Below are 25,694 nucleotides of genomic sequence, written 5' to 3'. Positions count from 1 at the left end.
GCCCCAGGTCAGGGGGAGGTCCCAGCTGAGGACACACCTCCAGGAGAGGCACCTCCTGACCTGGGTCTGCCAACCATGGGTCTGGAAGCTTCTCTGAGATGAGGCAGTGTACCTCTGGGCTTCCTCTAACCCTGCCTCAAACCTTGCCTTCTTCCTACCTCTCACCAGCTCTATTCTGTCACAGGTGGGAAAGGAGGGAGCTACACTAAGGCTGCAGGTAAGCAATGGGGGCGTGTTAGGGGGTGGGGGAGTCCCCAAGAGCCTAGCCATGGCCAGATGCCCACGGAGAAGCTGCCCTGCCCGTCCTGCTCCTCCCTCAGCCACACCCCTGGGGCTCTCACCAAGTCCTGAATGGTTCTTCCAGGTGGGGACAGTGCCAGGAGCTCTGACTCTGACTCCTCTCTCATAGCTTGAAAGGTGAGACCTGGAAGGGCGTGGAGGGGAGAGGTGGCAGGGATGAGAGGACCCAATGAGGCTGGGAGATTCCTTGTATTTGGACATTTTCATGTGTGCTGGTTGTTAATGTCCCCGTGAGCAAGTGATGTGAAATTATTAGCTCGTTGTTTCTGTGTGAGACAATTGCCTTGTTTCCATCTGAAGTGTATCAGAATTGCTTAAGTCTTCATTTTGGTGTCTTCAAAAAACCCTACCCTCCCTCCCTTCCTTCCTTCAAAGGCATCTGAGTGCGTTCCCTCGGACACAGTGTGAGGTGGGAGCCTGGCCCTCCCAGCCCAGCGTGGGCACCTCTGTCCCTGTCTCAAGTCAGGTGCATCTGCTGCAGCTTCCTCCTTCCTTGTGCAAATCTGAACAGTAATTCATATTTTCTAATTCTTGTCATGAGGAGTTCATGAGAAATCTAAAATAGAAAATTCCAAAAATCTGAGAGAAAATTAAAAGCACTACCTCGAACCCTCCATAATCCTTGCGTTTGCTGTGTTGAGTCTGTTGCAGCTGGGGACAGGAGAGGCTGGGAGGCTCTGGGTGAGGACGGGGCTGTGCCCAGGCACTACTCAGCCCATCAGGCTTTGTTGTGGTCACTGCTGACCCAGCTCAGCTGTCCCAGTGTCTGTATCTCTCCAGTGTGATGTGTCGATCAACACCTGGCCACACAGGACTAGCCAGGGCCAGGCTGCCTGTCTGGTGGACCTGAGGAAATGGACGCTGCACAGTAATGGAGGCCTGGACAGTAAGAGCTCAGGTTTGGGTTCAGCCTTTGGCTGCAGTTCTCCATGTATTCACTTGTTCCTTAGTGTTGTTGGCTCATTGCCTTCACCTGTGTGTGCAGGAGGCAGTCTGGGAGGCAGGGTGAAGGGGTGGGCAGAGGACACTGTGAGAAAGCCCAGGCCACGTGGACACCAGGGAGAGGATGCCTCTCTGCACAGGCCACAGGTGGCCTCTGTCTCAGCTGCACTAATGAAGCCACGGGGTCTGGAGGGGGCCATGCAGCACACTCATCACTCAGCTGACTCTGCCATACTCCAGACCTAGTGCTGGGCACGGTGGTCCAGAGTGGATGTGAGGGCCATGGCAGCTGATGTTTCACCATCATTGATGGTAGGTGCACACTGCCCTGAGGAGGTGAACCTGAGGAAGGTTGGAAGGATACCAGCAAAGGTGTCTGGGCAGGTGCTGTGCAGGCAGGAGACAGCAAGTGCAAATGCCCTGGGCAGGAGCAAGTCTACATACGGCGCAGGGAGCTGTCAGGAAGGCTGGATCGGGGCATCATAATGCAGCAGGCCGTGTGCACACTGGAAGGCTCAGCCCTGGCTGTGAGTGAGGTGGGAGCCATGAGACAGCTTTTCTTTTTTTAGTATTTATTTATTTTTATTGTGAAGGCATATATACAAAGAGGAGGAGAGACAGAGAGGATAATCATCTGTCCAATGATTCACTCCCCAAGTAACCAAAACAGCTGGAGCTGTGCCAATCCAAAGCCAGGAGCCAGGAACTTCCTCCAGGTCTCCCAAGAGAGTGCAGGGTCCCAAGGTTTTGGGCCGCCCTTGTCTGCTTTCCCAGGCCACAAGCAGGGAACTAGATGGGAAGTGGGGCCACCGGAATTAGAACTGGTGCCCTATGGGATCCCGGGCGCTCAAGGCAAGAATTTTAGCCATGAGGCTACTGTGCCAGGCCCAGTATTTTTTATTTCAAAAATATTTTAAAGATGTATTTATTTTCTCATTCAAAAGGCAGAGTTACAGAGAAGAGAAAGACAGAGAGACAGAGACAGAAAGAAAGATCTTCCATCTGCTGGTTCACTTCTCAAATGGCTGTTACAGACTGGCCCAAAGCCAGGAGTCAGGAACTTCTTCCAAATCTCCCACATGGGTACTTTAGCTGCTAGGCCACTGCACCAGGCCCAACAAGACAGCTCCAAGCAGAGGAGGGACGTGTGCACCTTCTCCTGTCCAGGGACCACCCTGGCTGCTGTGTGAGGACGGGGCTGAGAGACTGTGAGGCTGGAGACAAAGCTCTAGGGGTTCCTGCTGTGTCCAGGCAGGGATGCCAGTCACTGTGGTGGGTGTGGGCAGAGTGGGAGAGATGAGGTTCTAGATCCTTCTGCAGATGGATACACAGCACTTCCTGTGGACTGCATCCAGGGAAAGAGGAGGAGGCAAGGAGGACACCCAGGCTTCAGGCCGTGGCAGTGGGGATGGCATCACAGTGGGAGAAGGGCAACTGGGAGGGTGGATCCCAGGAGGGGCTGCCCAAACGTACAGTGCAGGAGCGGTGGAAGCCGGGACGTTGGTGAGAAGTGAGTGACACTGCAGGGCTGGCTGTGATCATGAGTCAGGGGCTGAGGGGAAATCTCTGTGTGGGGGACACACTAGGGAGGGGGCTCCACAAGGACCACGTTTGCGGTCAGGAGCAGAGATGGGGCACCCAGGATGTGCATAGCTGTGATGAGAGAGGGCACAAGAATGGACCCTAAATCTGCAAGTCTAAGTGGGGGCACCAAGCTCACAGCCCAAAAAGCTGCACGGCTAGCTGTGAGAACTGGGGACCATAGACATGCTAAGGGGGATCCAGTCAGCAATGGGAAAGTTTGGACACTCTGGATGTGGCTCAGGTGGGTGCCCACGTGCCACCCTCACAGCACACTCTGGCAGCAGGAAGGGAGATAGGACTCCCACCCGGGCCTCAGCCTTCCCTGCAGATGGTCACATGGGCACACCTGGGCCCTGGGCCTTACACAGTGATGGGCCACCCTGGTAGAGATCTGGGTGCAAGCGGCTGAGTTAACAACCATTTCACTTATGATGTGGCAGCTCACAAGGTGAGAATCACATGCACCCAGTTCTGAGCCACACTTTCCACCACAACCTCTGACGGAATCAGGATCCACCGGCTTCCTCCTCCCGATGGGTGCAGGGTACCAGCAGCCAGGCCAGCTTCTGCTGCTCTTCCAGGCACAAGGCAGGGAGCTGACTGAGAAGTGGAGCACACAGGACTCTGTTCAACACCCACATGGGACACTGGCATTGCTGGCAGCAGCTTTCCATGTCACACCACAATGCCAGCCTCTCATAAGAAATCCTGAAAAATAACGAACTCTTTCAACTATAGGCACTTGTAAGTTTGATGCAAATAAAAGGAAAAATGCCAAGCATGTGAAATTTTATGACTGATGACAACTGAGTACCACAGTGATGTTTCAGGGTTAATCAAACACAGGGTATCAAAGCCTCCAACACTCCTACAGCAACATGAAAGACAACACTGAGTAATATACAACAACACATACCAGCAGGTGCACAGGCATGGTGTCTGAACAAACTCTCCTCTCACCTCCTTCCTGGACTCCAGGACCCCAGGGTGACCCCTGAGGGACTCTTGTACTCCCCTGCTCCCAGGCAGGCCCTGGTTCACTCCTGCTGCAGGCAGAGCTCCCAGCCCAGCTCAGGCTGCATCACAGGGAACCCTGAGCTCTCTGCCACTGCTGCCTGGCCTGGATTGGGTCTGTCCCTCAGGAGCAGCCAGGACCAGGAGGCGGCAAGGACAGAGACCCCTCCCAGCCACACACAATGAACCAGGGGTGGCAGCTGCTGGGCTGATCCCTGCGTGTCCACCTCATTCATTCCTCACTCATTCAGTCCTGCCTCCCCGGCAGGGCCCAGCCCAGGAGCAGTGACCCTGCTCTTCAGCACCAGCATCCCAGGCCCCACCCTCACCCCACAGCTCACCCCAGCTCTGGCCCCACACAAGGGCCCCTCTCAGGGCAGGTGTCCCCGCAGCTCACGAATGAACCATGCACAGATGCCCCTGCAGGGGTTTCAGCCCTTCTGCTCTGTGGGACCCTGTGGCCCCTGTCGCTGGGCCTGCACAGACTCTCACCTGGTCACCATGGAAACAGAGCCCTGCCTCTGCCCAAACCCCTCACACCTGCCCCTCCCAGACTCAACAGTAAGATGCCTGCCAACACATACATTTCCCCACCATACACGCTGTTATACACACCATGGATAACCCACATGGCACAGCTGCACTCACTCACAAATATGAATTCTTTAATCCATACTGACACATGCAGAAATGCAAGTCCTTCCATTCCATTGCTTTTATTTCTTTATTTTGGCTTATAAGAGATGCCCACATTACCAAGAGGAACTTTAACCCACTGTGTTACAAAGCTGGCACCATTTTTTTTTTTTTTGCTTTTTAAGATTTTTATAAACATTTATTTTTTAAAAGATTTATTGATTTTTATTGGAAGGTCAGATATACAGAGAGGAGGAGAGACAGAGAGGAAGATCTTCCATCCAATGATTCACTCCCCAAGTGAGCTGCAACAGCCAGAGCTACACCGATCCGAAGCCAGGAGCCAGGAACTTCCTGCAGGTCTCCCACACGGGTGCAGGGTCCCAAAGGTTTGGACCATCCTTGACTGCTTTCCCAGGCCACAAGCAGGGAGCTGGATGGGAAGTGGCGTCTCCGGGACTAGAACCGGAGCCCATATGGAATCCCGGCGCATTCAAGGTGAGGACTTTAGCCACTAGGCCACGGTGCCAGGTCCAACGTATTTTATTTGTTAAAGGCAAATTTGCAACCAGAAAAGGACAGATGGAGAGATTTTTCCACTTCTGGGTCACTCAGCAAGTGGCCACAATGACCAGAGCTGAGCTGCTCTAAAGCCAAGAGCCAGGAGTTTCTTCAGAGTCTCCCACTGGGTGCAGGGCTCAAGGACTTAGGCCGTCATCTGCTGCTTTCCCAGGCCATAATAGGAAGCTGGATTGAAAGTGGAGTAGCCGAAACAAAAATTGGCATCCATATGGGATCCTGGAGTTGCAGGAAACAGCTTTACCCAAAGTGCCACAATGCTTTCCCCATTTTTTTTTCTAATTAGGAAATAAGGAACTTGAAGTGCTCAGGATGTTGTTGGTGAGATCACAGCATGAGGGGCATCAGGTCCCGCTCTGTAGATGGTAGACTGCCTGGAGTGGAACCAGGGGACACAGGAGTCCGGCATGATGGCCAGTCAGCTTGGATTTCTCTTGGCGTGGTCTTATGGCGCCACCTGCTGGTCATCTGGAACAGACGGGCTCACAGACTGCAGGACGGGGCGGAACCAGACAATGTTCCAGGGGTATGGTTGTTCCCTCAGGACCTCTCCCTCCTTCAGCTTCTCAAAACTCAGATCTAGCCCTTGTAGGGAGGATGCTGAAACCCCATGAGCACGCGTATCACCCTTTGTCAGCCCTGGCTCCTGTCCTACACCTCAATCCACATCAAATCCTGAAATTGCTGTCACCGCACAGCAAGGGAGCTGAGGGCTGCAGGATAGACAAAATCCAAGATCAGCCCCCACATGTCCACACAGCCTTCATCCTGTCCTCCATGTCCATGCAGGGTCACACTGGCTCCTTATGCTGGGGCTCCAGTTGCCCCTGTCAGCCAGGTCACACCCTCTCCCCGCTGCCCAGTCCCTTTCTGCACTCAGCCTCCTCTCCCTCCCCAGTCCTGAGCCAGCCCCTCCCACCAGCACAGCCCAGCAGGAGGCCAGGGCAACCCAGGGCTGGCTGAGCAACCCCAGCCAAGGAGGCTGCCAAGCTCCACCTCGCCAGCTTTTCAGGCTGCACTGTGTCCTCCTGCCCCTGCAGACAGCTGCACCACAGGCTGCCATGGGCTTAAGGCTCCACAGCCATCCTGCCCTATCCTAGTGCAGACCCAGACAGGCCACAGCCCTCAGTGGATCCTCTTTCCGGTGGTGACTGGGGGGTTCTGAGACCCTGTCCCTGACCGTGCCGGCCTCTGCCTGCCCTCCATGCCCTCAGCTAGTCTATGCCATGGCCACCCTCAGCACAGACGCTCTCCTGGACAGGGATCTCCATGCTGAGTTTCTGATCCATTTCTTGCATTCCCAGCCCTGGGGACAGAGGACACCCTAGGTGGGCTGTCCCCTGAGAGGGGGACTTGTAAAGGCCACCAGCACTAAAGCAGGAATCCTGAGCAATCCCTCCCTCACTGCAAATTCTGCCACAGGGGACCCTCAGAGGGACACATCCTCCATGGGAGAGGCCAGGGACAGGGCAGGAGCCACACCTGCCCTACCCTGCCCTGGACAGAAGCTGTCTGACCACGCAGCTGGGGTCACAGATGAGAAAGTGCAGAGGACAGGCAATGCTGGAGGAAGGACCCCAACAGAAACCCAGGCCCATGGCCCTGACCTGCACCTGCTGCGTACCCCACACTGGATCTGCACTGGCTCACACCCCTGGAACTTCCCATCCCTCTCCTTCAGGCAGCTCTGACCACCTGGAGGCTCAGCCAGGCCCAGTGGCAGGGGTGGGGGCTGGGAGGAGTGTGGAGGGCACACAGACAGCCCAATGCACAGGAAATGGACAGGACCTCCCCTCAGCCCAACCCCCAAGGGTCCTGGCACCACCCCTGGCTTTACCCACATTGAGTCCTTGGGGAAAGACATGGGTTCTATTCCCTTCACAAAGACTCTGACTTTTCATCCCTAGTCCTGCTCTGTCCCCTTCTCCCTGTGTTGGAGAAGTGCCAGGGGACCCACCTCCCAGAGAGGCTCCCCCCTCCCCCCTCCCCACAGGGCTCCCCTGGGGCTTCCAGAGGTGACTTCCTGTGGCAGATAACCCGGGGAGGAATGGCAGCTACCAGAACAGGAGCAGCAAGGGGCCCCGGCACTTGGAACACAAAGCCTGGGTGTGCGGGAGAGACAGGGATGAGACTTCACTCCCTACCCCTGCCAGGTAGCGACCTGCCCAAGCCGGCCGGGTCCAGATCCACTTCCTGGTTCTACAGCGCACAGCGTGAGAGCCTAACTGAACCTGGAGGCTCCCCATCCGGGGTTCCCTAGTGTACGCCCCGCATTAAAGTTTCCCCTCCCATTGGGCAGGACATCCCCAGTCAGTGGGGCCATCCTGGTCCCGGGATCCACGTCCCCCAAAAAGAGCAGGGCACGTTTCCGGATAGAAGTCAATGACCTGGTAAATCAGGGCGACAGCGCCCTCCTGGGCGGTAGGGTAGGTCGGTCACGTTCAAGGCTGGAAATGCTGCCAAGGCCAAGGCAGGGCCGGTGAGACGGCGACCACCATCCCTCCCCCGCGCTTCCGGGCCTGTGGGCGGGGATGAGGGACAGCGCTGCTCCTCCCTGGAGATACAGACCCGGGTGGTGACCGTGGGCACCTGAGTCCCTGACATCCTGCGGCAGCAAGGTGGTCGCAGCGGCCAAGCGGAGAGAAAGGGCTCTGCGTCGCGGTGGGAATCCCGAAAGGCCCTGGTCTCTCAGCCAATGTTTCCCTTTTCTTCCCTTTCCCTACGCCCACTGACACGTTTTACCCGCCCACTCCCCCCAGGACTCCCATCTTCGCCCCAGACAGGACAAATCCAGAGGGAAGGCTCAGCTCCCTGCCGGGTGACAGGCAGGAAGGCAAGGGTGCAGGCAGAGCAGGACCGAGGTGGAAGGCAGGGGCTGCAGGGACTGCAGAGGCCAGGGCACCCATGGCCAGAGAGCCTAGAGAACCCGGGCAGGAAGGGGAGAGCAGGTGAGGAGAGGAAGGTTCATCCTGGATCCAGTAGGAGCAGGGTGGGTGTGGCCTCTCCGCCCCACTCCGGACCCAAAGGAACCCCGCAAGGCGGAAGACCAAAGACAGCTCGAGCCCCACTCACCGCGGCGACACACACACACAGGGGTGCAAAGATGCGGCTGCAACCAGGAACACCAGGACCCGGCGCCGCTGTGGGGAAAGCCTACCAGGCGAGCACCCAGCCTGACCCCGAGGGCTGAGAGCATAGCCGCCCTCGCAGAGGAGAGTCGGCCTAGGGAGCGCTCCGCAAAGGGCAGCAAAAGACAGGCAAGGAGGATACATAGCTCGGCAGCTCAGAGAGCCCCAGGGCTGGGAGCACAAGGGACTCAGCCCTGGGTCCCCACGGAGCAGCCAGAGAGTGCAGGAACGCAAGCCACCCACCAACCCAGCCAGCTCAAGCATTTAGGTCCTGCCCGCAACAAAGAAGACTAGACTGAATTCTGCTTTCCCAGGCCGTAAGCAGGGAGCTCAACTGGAAGCAGATCAGCCCGGACAAGAACCAGACCCCATATATATGGGTTGCTTCAGCTTGCAGGTGAAGGATTAGCCTGTGAGCCACCGAGCTGGCCCCCTGTCAAATGGTTTCTTATTTCAAAATCACAATTCTTTCATTAGTATTTTTTCTTTCAAACATTGATAAAAAATGGGCTGAGTTGTGCTGGTTCAAAGCTAGGAGCCAGGAGCTTCCAGATCTCCCACAAGAGCACAAGGGACCAAGGACTTGGCCTATCTCTGTTGCTTTATCTGCTGCAATATCAAGAACTGAATCAGAGGAGCCAGCCAGAGGTAGCCTCGGGTCCAGGGTCTAAAAGGACTGAATGTCCAGATGGGCAAGCAAGCGGAAGCCCAGCGGGAGACCAGGACGCCTTGGTGGAGAGGCTGCAAGTTGAGACAAGGCAGATTTAGGGCACTGCTGAAAAGCCTGAGAGACAAACGGGCCTGGAAAAGAACTGAAATGTGTGACTATCAGGCGGCTTACAGGAATGAACAGGGCCAGCACGCAGGTCCTCCTTTCTGTGCCACGCCTCACCACATGAGCTCTGGGGCCTGGAAAGGCTCCACAAAACTAGGGACCCCAGGAAATGCCCGCGGCCTCGCTAGGCCCCTGACACCACGCGCCCTACTCTCCAGCTGCGGTACCCACTACCCATGGGTGCAAAGATGCGGCTCCTGCCAGGAACACCAGGACCCGGTGCGGTCCCCCGCGGCCCAAGCACAGCTGTGGAGAAGGCCCTGGCGCTGACGCTCCAATCCACCTGCTAGGCTGCCCCTCCCTGCAGGCGACCACTCAAGCTGACCACGCAGCCAAGCATGGGCTGAGAGCATGGTCGCCCTGGCGAAGGAGATGCAGCCCAGGGAGGGCTTGGCTGCGGGCAGCAAAGGACAGGCAAAGAGAAGGCCCCTGGCTCCGCAGAAAGGATCTCAGAGCCTCCGGCCGAAAGCAACGGGAAAGCCAGTCGTGGGCCACCATGGACAGCGAGTCAAGAGACCGCCGTGCTGGAGCGCGCCAGGACCGCCCGCCGGGAATTCCACACTGAGTCACCACTGACGCCTGGGCGCAGCGGTCCCAACCAAGTGACAGAAACATACAGGGCAGAAACACACGGGGTCCGCCCCGGCCCACCCAACCTCTCGGCACCCCACCGCTCCCTGAGCTCGCAGCTGCTCACACTCGGCGTGTGGCCAGGCCAGTCCGACCTCTCCACCGGGCGGCGGCACTCCTGTCTGAGGCCCGGGTTCGGCTCCAGCCACTTCCAGTCAGCCTCATAGCCGCCACCTGTTGCTGGCTTCTGTCCACTTGCAGCCTGGACACCTCCAAGGCGCCCAAATCCGGGGCTGTCCTGGCTATACGCAGAGAACCCCAATGTCTCGACACAGGGCGCCACTGCCCCGCTGAGCCTGGCCGCCCTTCCTGCGCTGGGTGGGGGTTGGGAGGTAAAGCAGGGATCTGTGTGGCTCCTGACCCTGGCCCACCAGGAGCTCCAGTCAAATCGCCCTTCACAATAACCGTGTACTCCCGGGACCCTCCAGTTCCTGAAATCACCTCAATGACAAAAGAATGGAAGCACAGGGAAGAGCTAAAACCACCACATCAGGGAGCAGAGATCAGCGTGACAGGTTTCAGGGCTTTGAAAACTTTAAGGCAGGGGCATACTACTCAAGATGGAAGAGGCCTGTCTGCCTTGTGTTCCCTCCCCAAATGCACTGCAGATCGCAGAAAGGAACTGTCCATAGATACCAGGATTCAGTAGTGCTGACACACCCACCTGCACTCAGTGAAGCCCTGGATGAAGCCATCCAGTGCAATCTGCCTCTACAATCTGTCAGACTCTCAGACCTGGTCAGAGAGCCTGTAGGGAAACCTTAGAGGGCTTGCTTGACTGGTTCCTGCAGGTATCCCAGAGCTGTTCCCAGGGGTAGGTACTGAAGGCGTCCTGTTTGGGACAGACTTGTAAGTCTTGTGCCTCGTCAGTCACAGGTGTGTTGGCCTGGCAGCCACCATGTTAAATGGGGGCCACATACCGTTGGACAGCACCCGCTTGTTGTCCACTATCTCCCTGCCCCTGTCTCTGCTCATCACTGGGAGGTGCTCCTTGAGAGCTATGATCCCACAGCACCACTGCAGCAAGGCCCCGCCCCTGTCTAGGAGGTGGCAGCTGGTGGGGAGGAACCCGGGCTGAGGGCCAGTGCTCAAGGGAACAGGTCCAGGTGCCTTTCTACTAGTTCAATCCTGTTAAACAGCATATGCCCTCAAATTTATCCTTTTATTTTAGGTTTTCCACTTTGTTAGTATGTACCTGTTGCAGTAGTTTTTTATGATCTTCTGCATTTCAGTGGTTTGGACTATGTCTCCATTTGAGCTCCTAATTTTGCATTTTTTCTCATTTTGTTAGTCTGGCTAATGGTTTTTCTTTTATGCTTATCTTGTCAAACAACTACCTTTCATTTCATTGATTTTTTGTGTTGTCTTTAAAAAGTCTGTTTTATGGGTTCAGCGCAGTAGTATAGTGGTTAAAGTCCTCACCTTGCACGCACTGGGATCCCAAATAGGTGCTGGTTCTAATCCCAAGAGCCCTGCTTCCCATCCAGCTCCCTGCTTGTGGCCTGTGAAAGTAGTCAAGGATGATCCAAACCTTTGGGACCCTGCACCCGCGTGGGAGACCAGGAAGAAGCTCCTGGCTCCTGGCTTCGGATTGACTCCGCTCTAGCCGTTGCGTTCGCTTTGGGAGTGAATTATCAGACAGAAGATCTTCCTCTCTGTCTCTCCTCTTCTCTGTATATTTGGCTTTCCAATAAAAGTAAATAAATCTTTTTTAAAAATAAAAGTCTACTTTATCAATATGCTTTTAAACTTTATTTTTATTTGAAAGGCAAAGTTACAGAGAGAAGAAGAGTCAAAAAGCGAGATCTTCCATTCATTGCTTCACTACCCAAATGGCCAAAATGGGTGGAGCCAAACCCATCCAAAGTTGGGATCCAGGAGCTCCTTCCCAGTCTCCTATGTGGGCACAGGGGCCCAAGGACCTGGGTCATCCTTTGTTTCTTTCCCAGGCTATTAGAGGGAGCTGCATCAGAAGTGGAGCAGGCAGGATGCTAACCAGTAGCCAAAGAGAGGCAGGCACCATAGCCTACTAAGTCACAGTGCCAGCCTGGGGAAAGGAACGTTGAGGGGTGTTCCCAGCTGCCCAACTGTATCAGTCCCTGGAAAAAGAGGATATATGTTTGCTGTCTTCTTAAGAACCCCAATGTGGGTAAGAATGTTCCGAGGGCATTGTTTCAATGGTTTTAATAGTTCTGATATACTATTAGTTTTGCTGTTCCAAGATTGAGAAACCTTTCAAAGGTCCATTGGCTGACAGAATCCACCCTGGTGTATCCACTCACCCAGACATTTGCTGCTAAAGCCCAGCCAGAAGAGCTGCCCAACCTGCTCTGCTCTTCATTGTCTTACATAACACTTGCTGCTCCCTGCAGGCCCAGTGAGCTGGCTGTCATGTCTGCTCCATGCCCATGAGCATGCTCTCCACTACACAGGCATTAGCAATTAAGGAGGCCTTGTTCTGATACATGCATTCCAAGGTCAGATCATAAATCCTGTGATCTCCCTGTGGTCAGGGTTTTGAGTCCAGTGATCTAGTTGTAGATGTGGAATCTAGCCACAAAATGAAGCCACTTTGATTCAAGCCTGCACAAATCTGTTAACCTGCTCTTTATGTTTCTGTACAAAATAGTTTGCCAGCTTGCTAATTTTTGGGTCAAAGCACAAGGTGAAACATGCCTTCATAGTAACCCTCAATTCCAGGAACTAATATAGTATGTCCTAGTTCCCATGGCTGCCCAGCTCACCTGATTCCCAAGCTGCCTAACTCACACATTCTGTGTAAAAGCTTGTAACCCACATCCCAGGTTCACACTCAGAATGAAAACAGAGCTGATCCCAGCCAGTTGGTCTGTTTACCTGCCTTCTCAACAAACTTTTCTACTTTGCAGAGTTGTCTGGATAGACTTCTTTGGGAGAGACTTGAGAAAATCCCCCAAGAAATCTCATCTGGGGTGACCCTAGACTGCTAATATGTGCCTGCCAGTACAGGGTCCTGTTTAGCCCATTACTCACGTCAGCCTATGCACACACTGGTGATTGTAGTTGCCTAGTCAGTTCTGTTCCTATCCCCACATCCTATGCAAACTGACAAGTGCTGCAACCCCGCCCAATCCATCAAGCCACAGACCTGGCCCTTACACACACCAGCAGGAACAGCAGCCCAGTTGTGGTGATTTCCAGTAACTCCCACCAGGCCTGTCCCCAGCTCCATTTTCTACACATTCCAGTGTGTGCAGCAGACTGATCTGGTCCAAGATGTGTCCCAACTGGGTTATTGTATGTATCTATGGGTGTTGCAGCTTAGGTCAGTCCAACCCATCCCATGATCCAATCCATATGTATGCTGACAGGTGCTGTGCCTGTCCAGGCTTGCCTGCCCCCAGCCCCGGCTCTCATGTACAACGGTAAGAATTGAGGCCCAGCAGAGGAGTGTCCAAAGTTCCCCTACTAGGCCCAGGTCCAGTCAAAGCTCTTGCATTTTCCAGGGAATATTGTGGTCCAGTCTGTTACAGCACTTAGCAAGAGATTTTTTTGCATCTAGTATTTACTCTTTTCTGGGAGGTTGTCTAAAATACACTACACAGTAACTGGCATAGCAAGCTAAGCTTTTGCCTCTGGAGCTGGCACCACATATGCATGCCAATTCAAAACCCAGCTGTTCCACTTCTGATCCAGCTCCCTGTTGATGGACTAAGAAGGTAGCTGACCCTGCACCCTCGTAGGAGACCCAGAGAAATCTTCAGGCTCTTATGTTTGGACATGTTCTTCTCTGGCCATTGGGGCCATTTGGGCAGTGAGCCAATGAATGAAAACATCTCCCTCTGTCTATCCTTCTCTGTAACTCTTTCAAATAGAAATAGAAATATTTATGGCCATTGAAGGAAACAGATTAAGGATCCAGGTAAAATTGTTGTAGGGCATCACCCCAACAATTCCCCAGCCCTGGTGAAGTGTACACTGAGGCCTCTGACCTGCTTTAGCCAGCAGGTGGCAGAAGCTTGGACCTGCTGGGTGACATATTACGTACTAATGATATTTTCCTAACACTGATGCTGTCCTTTGAGCATTATAGCAAGGATTTCACACACTTTTATACGTGAAGGATAAAGTCACTGCTTTATAGAGTAGATTGCAGATCGCAGTAGTTAAACCCAAAGGAAACTGGTATCCACCGGAACCTGTGTGTGGTGCCTGAGCACGACTTCTCCAGGAAGTCACGGTTTCTTCATCTGCCCTCCCAGGCCAGCTGACACAGTCTGACAACGCACTATCTGGGGATGAATTTCCCTCTGGAAGACTCCAGCACACAGTTCAGGAATCCAGAGCATACTACAGAGACAGCAATACTATAAAAGGAGAGAAGAGACTGGGCTGGCCTGTGGCTGGGGTAGCGGGTCTCCCCTGAGCTTCCTCAAACAGCCCCTGGGTCAGGCCCTATGCTTTTTGTGGAAAATGGCATTCAGTGCAGAGCAGGGGACGCAGATTGACTCCCAGCCCCAGTTCAAGGCATGGCTCTCATTTAGGGTGTCAGTCTCATAGGTGGAGTGAAGAGCTAACAATTCTAGCCCTGGGGCTCCTCCACACATTTTCACTTGCACTTTCGATTCTCACAACCTGGGCCAGGGCCTTCTGCCTGGATACTCGTGACGCCCTAACACTGCACACTCCCGGCCAATCACCTTCGCCCTTTCAGAGCCAATCACCCATCCCTCCACAACTCAGGGTACTCAGATGCCCAGACATTGAGGCTCTAATCTATGGAGATCCAAGCCCTCTTCTTGCTGTTCTTCGGGGTGCAGGCTCTGCTCGAGACTCGGGCGGGTGAGTGTGGGGTGGACAGAGAGATTGCACAAGTGGGAGACGGGCTAAGGCTCCAGGGACCTCCCCTCTCAGCTGTTCCCATCCCCGCCCTCCTATAGCTGTCCACTCCCTGCGCTACCTCCACATGGCCGTGTCCCGGCCGGGCCACGGGGAGCCCCACTACACCTCGGTGGGCTTCGTGGACGACACGCTGTTCGTGAGCTTTGACAGCGACGCCGCCAAGCCGCGGGTGGAGCCGCGGGCGCTGTGGATGGATCGTGAAGGGACCGACTACTGGGAGGCGCAGACACAGATCGCCAGGGTCCACCAGCAGACTTTGCGCTCGAACCTGCGCACCGCCCTGGACTACTACAACCAGAGCGAACACGGTGAGCGAACCGTGGACCGCAGAGATGAGGGTGGGCTTCGCGCGGGACCAGCAGGGTGGGGACGTCCTCGGGATTTCGGGGTCCCAGCTTGCCCCTGAGGTCCCCTCACCCTCTCGGCCCCTGATCCCAGCTAGACCCGCGGATCCTCGCTCCGGGTGTGTTTTCAGTTTAGGTTCTGACCAATCAGCTCGCGGGTTCGGGGCCGAGTGGGCGTGGCTGATCCCGGGGTGGGGACAGGTTCTCACAGCTTCCAGTGGACCTCGGGCTGCGACGTGGGGCCGGACCTGCGCTTCCTCCGCGGGTATGAGCAGTTCGCCTACGATGGCGCCGACTACATCGCCCTCAAGGAAGACCTGCGCTCCTGGATCGCGGCCGACACAGCGGCTCAGATCACCCAGCGCAAGTGGGAGGCCCTGGGGTTGGCCCAGGGCTACAGGACCTACCTGCAAGGGGAGTGTGTGCAGCAGCTGCGCAGATACCTGGAGATGGGCAAGGCTGCACTGCAGCGCGCAGGTGCGCGGGGCGCAGAGGGCTCCCCAGAATCCCCTCCAGCAGAGGCTGTACCTCTCAGACCTAGGGAAAGGAAAATGGGAATGGCACCCCAATGCCTCCTCCCTCTATTCCCTTTTGGGTTCTAAGGGTGAGAAATCACCAGGATTCTGAGATCTCCTACCAGAGTGACTCCAAAGACCTACTCTCCTCCTTGGATCAATGAAGGGATCTGGATGGAGAGGGAGAACAGCTCAACAGCAGATTTCTTTTGGGCCCCAACAGCAGCTGTGAGCACAGCTGGTTGATGTTAGCTCAGCCCTTGTCCTGTGCCCCACACCAAAACTCTCCAGAGGTCTGACTTCTGCTTCTCGGCATCTCTGGGCCTCCACCCCAGGCAGGCTCTGAAGGTTACTTCCCCTCCTCGGTAACCCAGGGCCTCCTGTTCTGAACCATCTCTCCCTGATTCTTGAATATTCCAAGGCAGGGGAGACTTCCCCGGCCCCAGAGGCAAAGCAGGAGTTTGGCTTTTGCATTTCCTCTCCCATGCATGTGTTCATTCTGGAGATGGTTGAATGAAAAGTGTTTTTCACAGCCTGTGGAGGTAATGCAAGGTGTCTGAATGTATTGATTCTTCCCTCAGACCCACCCACAGCACACATAACCCACCACCCAGTCTCTGACCAGAAGGCCACCCTGAGGTGCTGGGCCCTCAAGTTCTACCCCAAGGACATCACACTGACCTGGCAACGAGATGGGGAGGATCTGACCCAGGACACTGAACTGGTGGAGACCAGGCCTTCAGGGGATGGAACCTTCCAGAAGTGGGCAGCTGTGCTGGTGCCTGCTGGAGAGGAGCACAGATACACATGCCACGTGGAGCATGAGTGGCTGCCTCAGCCCCTCACCCTGAGATGGGGTAAGGAGGGCAGGAGGGCAGAGCCTTCAGCAGGGGTGGGGCTGAAACTGCGGTCAGAACCCCTCACCCTTGCTTTCCCTCTCAGAGCCTCCTCAGCCCACTGTGCCCATGTGGGGAGTCATCGCTGGCCTGGTCCTCCTGGCAGCTGTGCTCACTGGAACTGTGGTCGCGGCTGTGGTGACGAGAAGGAGGCAGCATGAGCTCAGGTAGGGCAGGGTGAGGGCTGGGTCTGAGTCTCCTGTCCCCCAGGGAGAAGGTCCTCTGTTCCATCCATGGGAAGCACCATGCACACACACCTGCACCCCCAGCTGGGCCCTGGGTGCTCACACTGGCTCTGGTGTGAAGCACAAGTGAAGGTGCACCATGTACACTCCACAGAGATGACTCTGCTCACAGGGACCTGAGTTCCAGCAGCCCCAGGTCAGGAGGAGGTCCCAGGTGAGGACACACCTCCAGGAGAGGCACCTCCAGACCCTTTCCTGGTTCTGCAGCCACAGTTCTGGAATCTTCTCTGAGATGAGCCAGTCCTCTGGGCTCCCTCTACGCATGTCCTCAGGCCCTGCCTTCTCCCTGCCTCTCACTAGTTGTTTTCTCTCACAGGTGGAGAAGAAGGGTGCTACACTAAGGCTACAGGTAAGCACTGGGGTGTGTTTGAGGGTGGGGGCGCCCCAAGACCCTTGTCTTAGATGCCCATGGAGAAGCTGCCCAGCCCACCCTGTAGCTCCTCCCTCAGCCACACCCCCGGGGTTCTCACCAAGTCCTAATTGGTTCTCCCAGGTGGGGGCAGTGCCCAGGGCTCTGACTGCTCTCACAGCTTGTAAGGTGATATCTGGAAAGGCCTGGCTGGGAGAGGGTGTGGGGCTGAGGGAACAATGAGGGTCCTTGCATCTGGACACATTCCACGTGTGCTTTGCTGTTCCTGTCCCCATGTGTAGTGACCTAAATTTGTCACCTTGTTTCTGTAGCATGAGACAACTGCCTTGTTTGGAACTGGACTATGCAAGACTTGGTCAAGTCCCCATCTTGATGTCTTCAAAATGCTCCATCCTCTCCTGCAATGGCATCTGGGTTTGTTCCTGTGGGCACAGTGTGAGGTGGGAGCCTGGCCCTCCCAGCCCAGCATGGACACCTCCTTCCCTGTCTCAAATCAGGTGCATCTGCTGCAGCTTCATCCTTCCCTGTGCAGATCTGAACAGCAAATCATTTCTTTTTTCCAGTTCTTGTCTGGGGGATTGGTGAGAAAATTGAGAGGAAATTCTAAAACTTGACAGAGAAAATAAACAGAAAACCTGAAAACCTTTCACAATCCATGTGTTTGTTGTGTTGAGTCAGCTTCAGGTGGGACAGGCGAGGCTGGGAGGCCCTGGTGAGGACAGGGCTGTGCCCAGGTGCTCCTCTGCCCATCAGGCTTTGTCATGCTGACTGCTGATCCATCTCTGCTGCTCAAGTGCTCTGTTCTCTCTGGTAGGATGTGTCCATCAATACCTGCCATCACAGGACTCAGCTGTGGCCAAGCTGCCCTGTCTCAGGGAACCAAGATAGACTGCTTGTAGCCAGGGCAACCAAAGCTTACACTTGGGTTCAACCCAGTGCTCCCGTCTTCCTGTGTTCATTTTGTTCCTTAGTGTCATTGGCTGACTGCACCTGCTGTTCCTGTATGTGAGCTCTGGTGGCCTTCATCTCTGTGTATGCAGGAGGCAGTGGGAGGGAGGGAGGCAGGAGAGCAAAGGACACTTGTGAGAAAGCACAGGCCTCTTGGACACCAGCAGGGGAAGATACCACTTTGCAGCGGCCATAGGCGGCCTCTAACTCAGGCTCCACTAATGAAGCCACAGAGTCTGGAAGGGATAGGTGCTGCATGCTCATCACTCAGCTGATTTTTTTGTGGGCCAGACCCAATACTGGATGCCTGAAGCTTGTGCCACCTGGCACAGTCTCACTGAGCTAAGAAACTGTGGTTAGCACACTAACCCTATCCTGCCCTGTCACTATAGCAACCTGGCTGCACCTGCAGGGACTGCTAACAGACACCCTCCTCTGCCTGCACAGTTTGACCTTAATGATTACTGATTTGTGCCGTTGCTTGTTTGTATACTGATTGGTAAACAGTAACCTGCCAAACCACCTGTTGAGCTGCTCCTGGCTAGCAACCTAAACCCTATATAACCATTACATAATGTAAAAAAGTTGGACCATATTTCTTTTTTTAATCTTGCTGTAAATTTTCTTTTATTATTATTGTTGTTGTTGTTTTATGATACAATTCCATAGGCTCCTGGCATTTCCCTTATCCCAGCCCCAATTTCCCCTACCACCACCTAGTTCCTCTATATCGTTACTAAAGTATAGTTATTCATACACAGTCATATGTCCATCATTATGGGCATGGACAATGATAAAGAGTCCAGCATCTTATTGTCAAGATATAGTAGACAGTTTCATTGTAAGTCCATCTCTGTCTGGAAGTAGAAATACATACTACATTGTATCCTCACATCTAGATATGTTAGTCTACATTTCACAGCTACTATACATCCCCTCAAATGAAAAGTCATAATACAAAATCAAAAATAGAAAGAAAAATAGAAATTTACAATGCCATGAAGTTAAATAACATGTTACTAGATATGACAGTCTCCATTACACAGCTACTATACATCCCCTTAAATGAAAAGCCACAAAACAAAATCAACATCAGGGAGGAAAAAGAAATTAACAACACCATGAAGTTAAATAACATGCTACAAAATGACTAACGCATAGATAAAGAAATGAAAATCAAGAACCTTCTTGCAGAAAATGATGCTACTGTATGATCTACAGTAAAGAATTTAACCAGAAGAAAGTGTTTTGAAAAGATGAAACTAACAGAAAACATCAAAACCCATGCAATATAGTTTCTGCTGATTTTTGTTGGTAAAGTGTGTCTCTTCTAGACAACAAGCAGACTGGTTTTGTTTTTTTTTAATCCAGTCTACTAACCTATTACGTTTGATTGAGCTTAAGCAATTTACATTCAGAGTTTAATACACATGGATGGTACTTTGGTCCTGTCATTTTAGGAATGGGTTGTTCATTGGTTCAGTCTTCTGTTGTCATTTTATTGGGATGTTCTTCCCATTTGCCCTTGGTTTTGGTAGGTGCTATTCCTCTTCTCTGTGAAGAGAACATCTTGAAGTATCATTTGTAGGGCAGGTTTGGAAGAGGCAAATTCTTTTCACTTTTCTTGACTGAAGAAGAATTTTATTTCATTTTCAAAGACAAAAGAAAGCTTTGCTGGATATGTTATCCTAGGCCGACAATTTTTTTCTTTTAGAATCTGGAATATGTCACTCCATTCTCTTGTTGCCTGTAGAGTTTCCTGTGAGAGGTCATCTGTGAGTTTAATCGGCATTCCTTTATATGTCAATTGATTTTTTCACGTGCACGTTTAAGGATCTTTTCCTTATGTTCCATTGAGGAGAGCTTGATGATCATGTGTCTTGGTGAAGATCACTTTTGATCAAGCCTGTTGGGAGTTCTGTGCCCCTCCTGGATCTTGTTTCCCAATTTTTTCTCTAGGTTAGGGAAATTTTCCTTTATTATTTCATTAAATATATTTGTAAAACCAGTTTCTCTTTCTGCACCTTCTGGGACTCCCCTAACTCTTACATTAGGCCTCTTAATGGTAGCTTTCAATTCTTGAATACTTTTTTTGGTCTGATCCAGCTCTGCTTTCAGCTTTTTGTTTGCTTCCCCCTGGTGACAGGAAATACCTTCCAATTCTGATATTCTTTCTTCTGCTTGCTTCATTCTATTTTGGAGACTCTCCACTGTATTTTTTGTTGTTGTTGTTTTAATTTGCTCCACTGTATTCTTCATTTCTGATATATCAGCCTTCATTTGCTTTATTGCTGCTATTGCTTGTGTAAAATATTCCTTAAATTCTTTGAACTCTTGTATGTGCTTCTCATTTTTTATCAGAAGCTTTAAAATGAGTTTTCTGAATTCTGTGTCCCCCATTTTCTCGATGTCTTCCTCAGTTAACTCTGAGGTTGGCAAAGGCTTTTGCTACTTTGCAGGGAAGTTTTCAGTAATATTCACTGAGCCTTTGTCTCTTCTTTTGCTCTTGGTCATTGTACTTCTGGTTAGCAGAGTCTTCTCCTTTGGGCAGGTTTCTAAGCTGTGTCACCCACAGGTCCACACTTCGATTTTACTTATTATTGGTATATAGTTGTTTGTTTGCAGTCACTTGTGCCACTCCTTCCAGCAAGTTCCAGGTTTGGGTTCTTATATTAGGTTTCTACCATGGTTTCCGTAGCCCCAGCTCCTGGCTCACCACTCTCCACCTCCTTTGATACCATGCTGAGGTTGTACCATTGTCTGTACAACCTTTCTCCCACTTCTGGTTGGAGCAGGTCCCAGGATTAGGGAAATACCAGGTGTCCTGTAGATCTAGGTTATTGGTGGTATTGATCTTGCTGGAACTTGTTGGACATTAAGACTGAGGGCCACACGGGCCTATTTCAATCCATACAATGCCATGGTCTGTATTATTTTCCTGTGGGACCAGTGCAATGCACCGAGCTCAGTGAATTTTCCCTGAGCTCAGTGCATGCACAGCTCCCTGTTGTCTCTGCAGTCTTGATGGCACCTGATGTGCTACTACTAGAGATCTTGATCTTCTGGCAGTCAGGTCCGAGGGCTACCCAGACTTATCTTGGGTGGAACCTGTAGGTTGCCATGTTGATACAGTTCAATGAGCTCACTCCCAGCTCAGTGCATGCTCAGTCCTGCCCCATAACATTTGCCTCCTTAAGCATTTGGCATCTTATTCAGTTCTAGGGGATGGACTGGGGTCACAAGCTTTCCATTCCTGCATCACAAGCCCCTTCCTTGTTGCTATTCCTGACCAAAGTTCAGGCCTGGTGTGGCTGTACTTTCTGGGCAAGCTCTCAGAGAGCTGAATTGCTGTCTTGCTGTTGGAGTCCTCCTCCAGCTTCCTCAGAGCTTGTGTCAGAATCCAGCTCCTTCTAGGTGGAGGCCTGGAGTCCTATTCCTGGGAGAACCCAGTTCTTTTAGAGGTTCCTCCAATTAGGACAACTCAGGATCACCCCTGACTTAAGGTTATTGCTATGGTACCATAAGTTCTTCTGCAAAATCCTTTCATGGCGGCCTAGCATGATGGCTCAATGATGAAATCCTCATCTAGCAAATGCCAAGATCCAATATGGTGCCAGTTCCTGCCCTGGCTGCTCCACTTCGCATTGAGCCCTCTGCTTGTGGCCTGGGAAACCAGTAGAACACAGCCCAAAGCCTTGGAACCCTGCACCCACATGGGAGATGTGGAAGAAGCTCCTGGCCCCTGGGTTCAGGTTGGTTCAACTCTGACCATTGTGGATAGCGAATTAGCAGATGGAAGATCTTTGTCTCTGCATCTTTCTGTACATCTTATCTGCCTTTTCAATAAAAATGAATAAATAGTTCATAAAAACCCTTTCTTGCGGGGATCCAAACTAGCACTTGCAGGAATGCAAATAGCAGATGGTGTTTGTAAATCCTGAGAATGGGGAAACATGATGGTTCAACAGGCTAATCCTTTACCTGAAAGCCCCAGGATCCCATATGGGCACCAGTTCATGTTCTAGCTGCTCCACTTCCCTTCCATCTCCCTTCTTGTGGCCTGGGAAAGCAGCAGAGGGTGACTCAAAGCCTTGGGACCCTGCAACCTTGTAGGAGACCTGGAAGAAGTTCCTAGTTCCTGGTTTCAGATCAGCTCAGCTCTGGCTATTGTGGCCATTTAGGGAGTGAACCAGCCGATAGATGACCTCCCCCTCTGTCTCTGCTTTTCTCTCTAAATCTCCCTTGCAAATAAAAATAAAGAAGTCTTTAGAACTACAGAGCACAGTCTGTGCTTTGTGTGCTTTATCTGATTGCAATTGAATTTCAAATAAAGAAATTGTTGTAAATGGCAATACATAGTCATATACATACATACACATCTATCTCTCCAGTCTATTTGATCCTTGGAAACTTTTCCTCAACCTTAAATTCAGAGTGGGATATGCTGCCATTTGGGACATGCTCACACAGGGTGAGCCCTTGTTCCTCCTCTTCCAATCCAGCTTCTTGCTAATGAACCTGGGAAGGCAGCAGGAAATGGCTCAAGGGTGTGGGTTCCTGCCACCCGCATGGGGGGCCGTCCTGACTCTGACCTGGCAAAGAAGTGGTTGTTGCAGGCATCTGGGAAGTGAACCAGCAGATGGAAAAGTAATCTCACTCTTGTTCTCTTACAATTTTCCTTTCAAATAAGTAATTTTTACAAAAAAAATTTACTCACTTTTGTTGGAAAGGCAGATCAGATTTACAGAGAGAAGCAGAGACAGATCTTCCATCTTCTGGTTCACTCCCCAAATGGCCACAACTGCCAGAGCTGAGCCTATCCAAAGCCAAGAGCCAGGAGCTTCTTCTGGGTCTCCCTCGCAGGGGTAGAGTCTCAAGGCTTTGGCCTACCCTCTACCGATTCCCAAGCCACAAGCAGGAAGCTGGATAGGAAATGGAGCAGCCAGGACAAAAACTGGTGCCCATATGGGATCCTGGTGCATACAAGGCAAGGATTTAGCCATTGAGCCACCATGCTGGGCCCTTAATGTTTTGGATTTTTTTTTAAGATTTATTTATTTTTATTACAAAGTCAGAAATATAGAGAGGAGGAGAGACAGAGAGAAGTATCTTGCTTCCGATGATTCACTCCTCAAGTGACCACAACGGCAGGTGCTGCTCTGATCCGAAGCCAGGAGCCAAGAGCTCTTCCGTGTCTCCAACACAAGTGCAGGGTCCCAAGGCTTTCCCAGGCCACAGGCAGGGAGTTGGATGGGAAGTGGAGCTGCCAAGATTAGAATGGGCGTCCATATGGGATCCCGGGCACATTCAAAGCGAGGACTTTAGCCACTAGGCCATGCCGCCAGGCCCAGTCCTTAATGTTTAAATGTGGCAAAAGAAATGTGAACAAAAGCAAAACAGGTAGGGTCAGAGGGTGGCTGACATGACCCATTGCTGGGCAGGGTAAGGTGGTCTCCCCAAGAGGACCTGTGAGGACCGTGCCAGGCAGTGAGGTGACCCTGGGGAGCTGAGACCTCAGGTAGGAGCACCCTGGGTGTACTGGGACTGATCTGCCGCACACCCTAACAACAAGTTTTAAAAAGACCCTGGGGCTCACTGCACAGGAACTGCAAGCAGTCTTCCTCTCTCCTGGGACCCCAGGCGCCCTGTAGCCATGACAGAGATGAGCCTCACTCCTCCTTCAAGAAAGGTGGTGATGATGGATGGCTCTGGGAAGACACAGTCCCAGCAAGGAGCAGGGAGTGGAGGGAAGTGGGTCTGCTTCTCAGCGCTGATCCGAGCTGGAGACAGGCGTGGCAGGGGCGAGGTGCAAACCTCAGGGACACACGATGGCCCTGCCTTCTCTCTGCCGCAGCCCCGACATTGACCCCGTTACAGCCCAGGTCAGCACACCGAGCAGGTTCATCCCACAGCGACGCGCGTTCCCTCCTGGCGCTCAGGCAGGAGCCGGGAGCGGCGCCCCCGTGTGGCCACAGGGCTGAGCGCAGAAGCCCGCGACCTCCCTGCTCCTGGCTCAGCCTGACCTGTCCCACCAGGGTCTCCGGACTCCCAACCCCTGGAAGGACACAAGGGGAGCCCGTACCCCGTCACAGTTTCAGAATCGGGCCTGTTTCCCACAGTTCACAGTGCCATGGGTGTTGTCTGGCCACTGAGTGACCCGTGGCTCAGGACAGAGCCGGGGTTTCAGACCCTGAGCGCTGGTGTCTGGGTTGATCACATACATAGCGGGTACCCTCAGCCCCTGGAATTGGACCCCAAACTCCCAAGTCCCTGTCACTTGTTCCTACCGCTGCTGAGGCCCCTCCACGGGAACTCACATCAGCTTTATCTTTGACCTGGAGGGTGTTTTGAGGGGGAGGTGAGAGAGTGGGAAGTCCTTGTAAGAGGCATCAGTGTGACAAAGAGGGAGAGCGAGGGAGTCGGCGTGGGAAGGCTGACTACAGGATCCCATGGAGCTGCGCTGGGCAGCTGTCCTCATCCTGGGCCACAGATAACAGGTATCTGTGCTGCCGCTGTGGGCACCAGCCCTACCCCCCATGCACAGGCCTCAGGGGCCACTCTCTGCCCTAGGGCCTCACACACTGCTCTCTGCCCAGCATGGAGCAGCTCACCGTCACAGCCACCAGCTGTCACAGTGGACAACTGGAGCCAGTCCAGGAATTCCCTGAGGATGTGAGCTGGACGCACAAGAGGCTGGAGGCCATTGTGGGCACCCAAAACCCCTGGGCTCCCTCCACAGCTGGGACATCTTGGAGTCTAGGGTCCCTTTCCCTGAGGAACTGGTACCCCAGGCCTCCACTCATTACTGCCCTCAACCTCTGAGCCCTGAAGTCTGTGTCTGCCTGGGTGGCACATGCAGAACCTCAGGAGTCCGTGAACCAGGGAAGAGACCGCGAAGCCCTACACCCTGCAGCCACCCATGACCCCTCAACGCTCGGGTCCTAGAGACGGCAGGACAGTGGGTGGTCAGGGGCCACCACGCTGAGGGGCTATGTGGGTAAACTATGATGTGGTGCATTGCTGAGTGCCAAGAGACCAGCTGGCAGGGCAGCTAGGTATATATGTGGAATAGCTCACTCCTGCAGAGCTGTGGGGGTCAGGGAGTGGGGGCAGGGGACAGAATTCTCAGGTATCAGTCCTGCCCCACAATGTGCTTGTGTTTGGAGATGGGGGCTCAAAGTCAGTGAGGTGGGACAGGAACACAGCAAGATCCCAGTCCAGAAAGCCAGGAAGATGGACAGAGACAGCACTTGCCCTCTGCATGCACAGGAGCGAAGCCACAGAACGACACACTGAGAGCCGCCATCCCTGCACCAAGGTCCTCGTGTCCTGGCACCTTGATCTGAACTTCGTTTCACTGAATGTTTGGGGTCCCCTGATTCTGCTCCCAAAGGTCTGTAATATGAAGGTCTGAACCTTTGGGGTGATGAGACTCAGCTGAAGCTGGAGGGCAGGGCAGCTCCTATGATTGGACGACAGTCTTTAAAAGAAGGGCAAGGCCAGCGTTGTGGTGCACCTGTTCCCACCGCCACCTGCAATGCCAGCTTCCCTTACCCTGGTGTTGGGTCAGCCCTGCAGCTCTGCACCTGGTCCAGCCCCCTGCCCGAGGAAGAAGATGACCAGTGGGCTCCTGTCACCCACCAGGGAGACCCAGATGAAGTTCCAGGCTCCTGGTTCCAGCCCTGACCAGCCCCAGCAGCTGTGGACATTGAGGAATGAACCAGTGAATGGAAATCCTTTGTCTGTCTCTCTATGTGTCCATTTCTTTCTCTGTCATGTTACCTATCAAAAAACAAATACATCTTTTAAGAAACTGAATTAAGAGGTGGAGGGCCCAGAGCCATGGC

General features: G+C 53.1%; 1 protein-coding gene across 8 annotated transcripts in view; it reads left to right on the top strand.

The window, feature by feature from the left end:
- The window catches only part of LOC101519479 (patr class I histocompatibility antigen, A-2 alpha chain-like), a 50,662-nt gene that overhangs the window by 2,379 nt on the left and 22,589 nt on the right, over positions 1-25,694 (top strand). For 2 of the 8 annotated variants that reach the window (XM_058665861.1, XM_058665876.1), the window contains exon 6: positions 185-217. In XM_058665861.1, coding sequence (XP_058521844.1) covers positions 185-217 — 33 coding nt within the window. Of the gene's footprint in view, positions 1-184; positions 218-364; positions 662-14,255; positions 14,470-14,567; positions 14,838-15,074; positions 15,351-15,969; positions 16,246-16,330; positions 16,452-17,022; positions 17,082-17,180; positions 17,552-25,694 lie in introns of those variants that run through there. The other 6 variants (XM_058665889.1, XM_058665893.1, XM_058665883.1 and 3 more) reach the window with 6 other exon arrangements.

Source organism: Ochotona princeps, chromosome 1 (assembly GCF_030435755.1).
Source record: "Ochotona princeps isolate mOchPri1 chromosome 1, mOchPri1.hap1, whole genome shotgun sequence".
Lineage (NCBI taxonomy): Eukaryota > Metazoa > Chordata > Mammalia > Lagomorpha > Ochotonidae > Ochotona > Ochotona princeps.
This window is presented reverse-complemented; position numbering and strand designations above follow the sequence as displayed.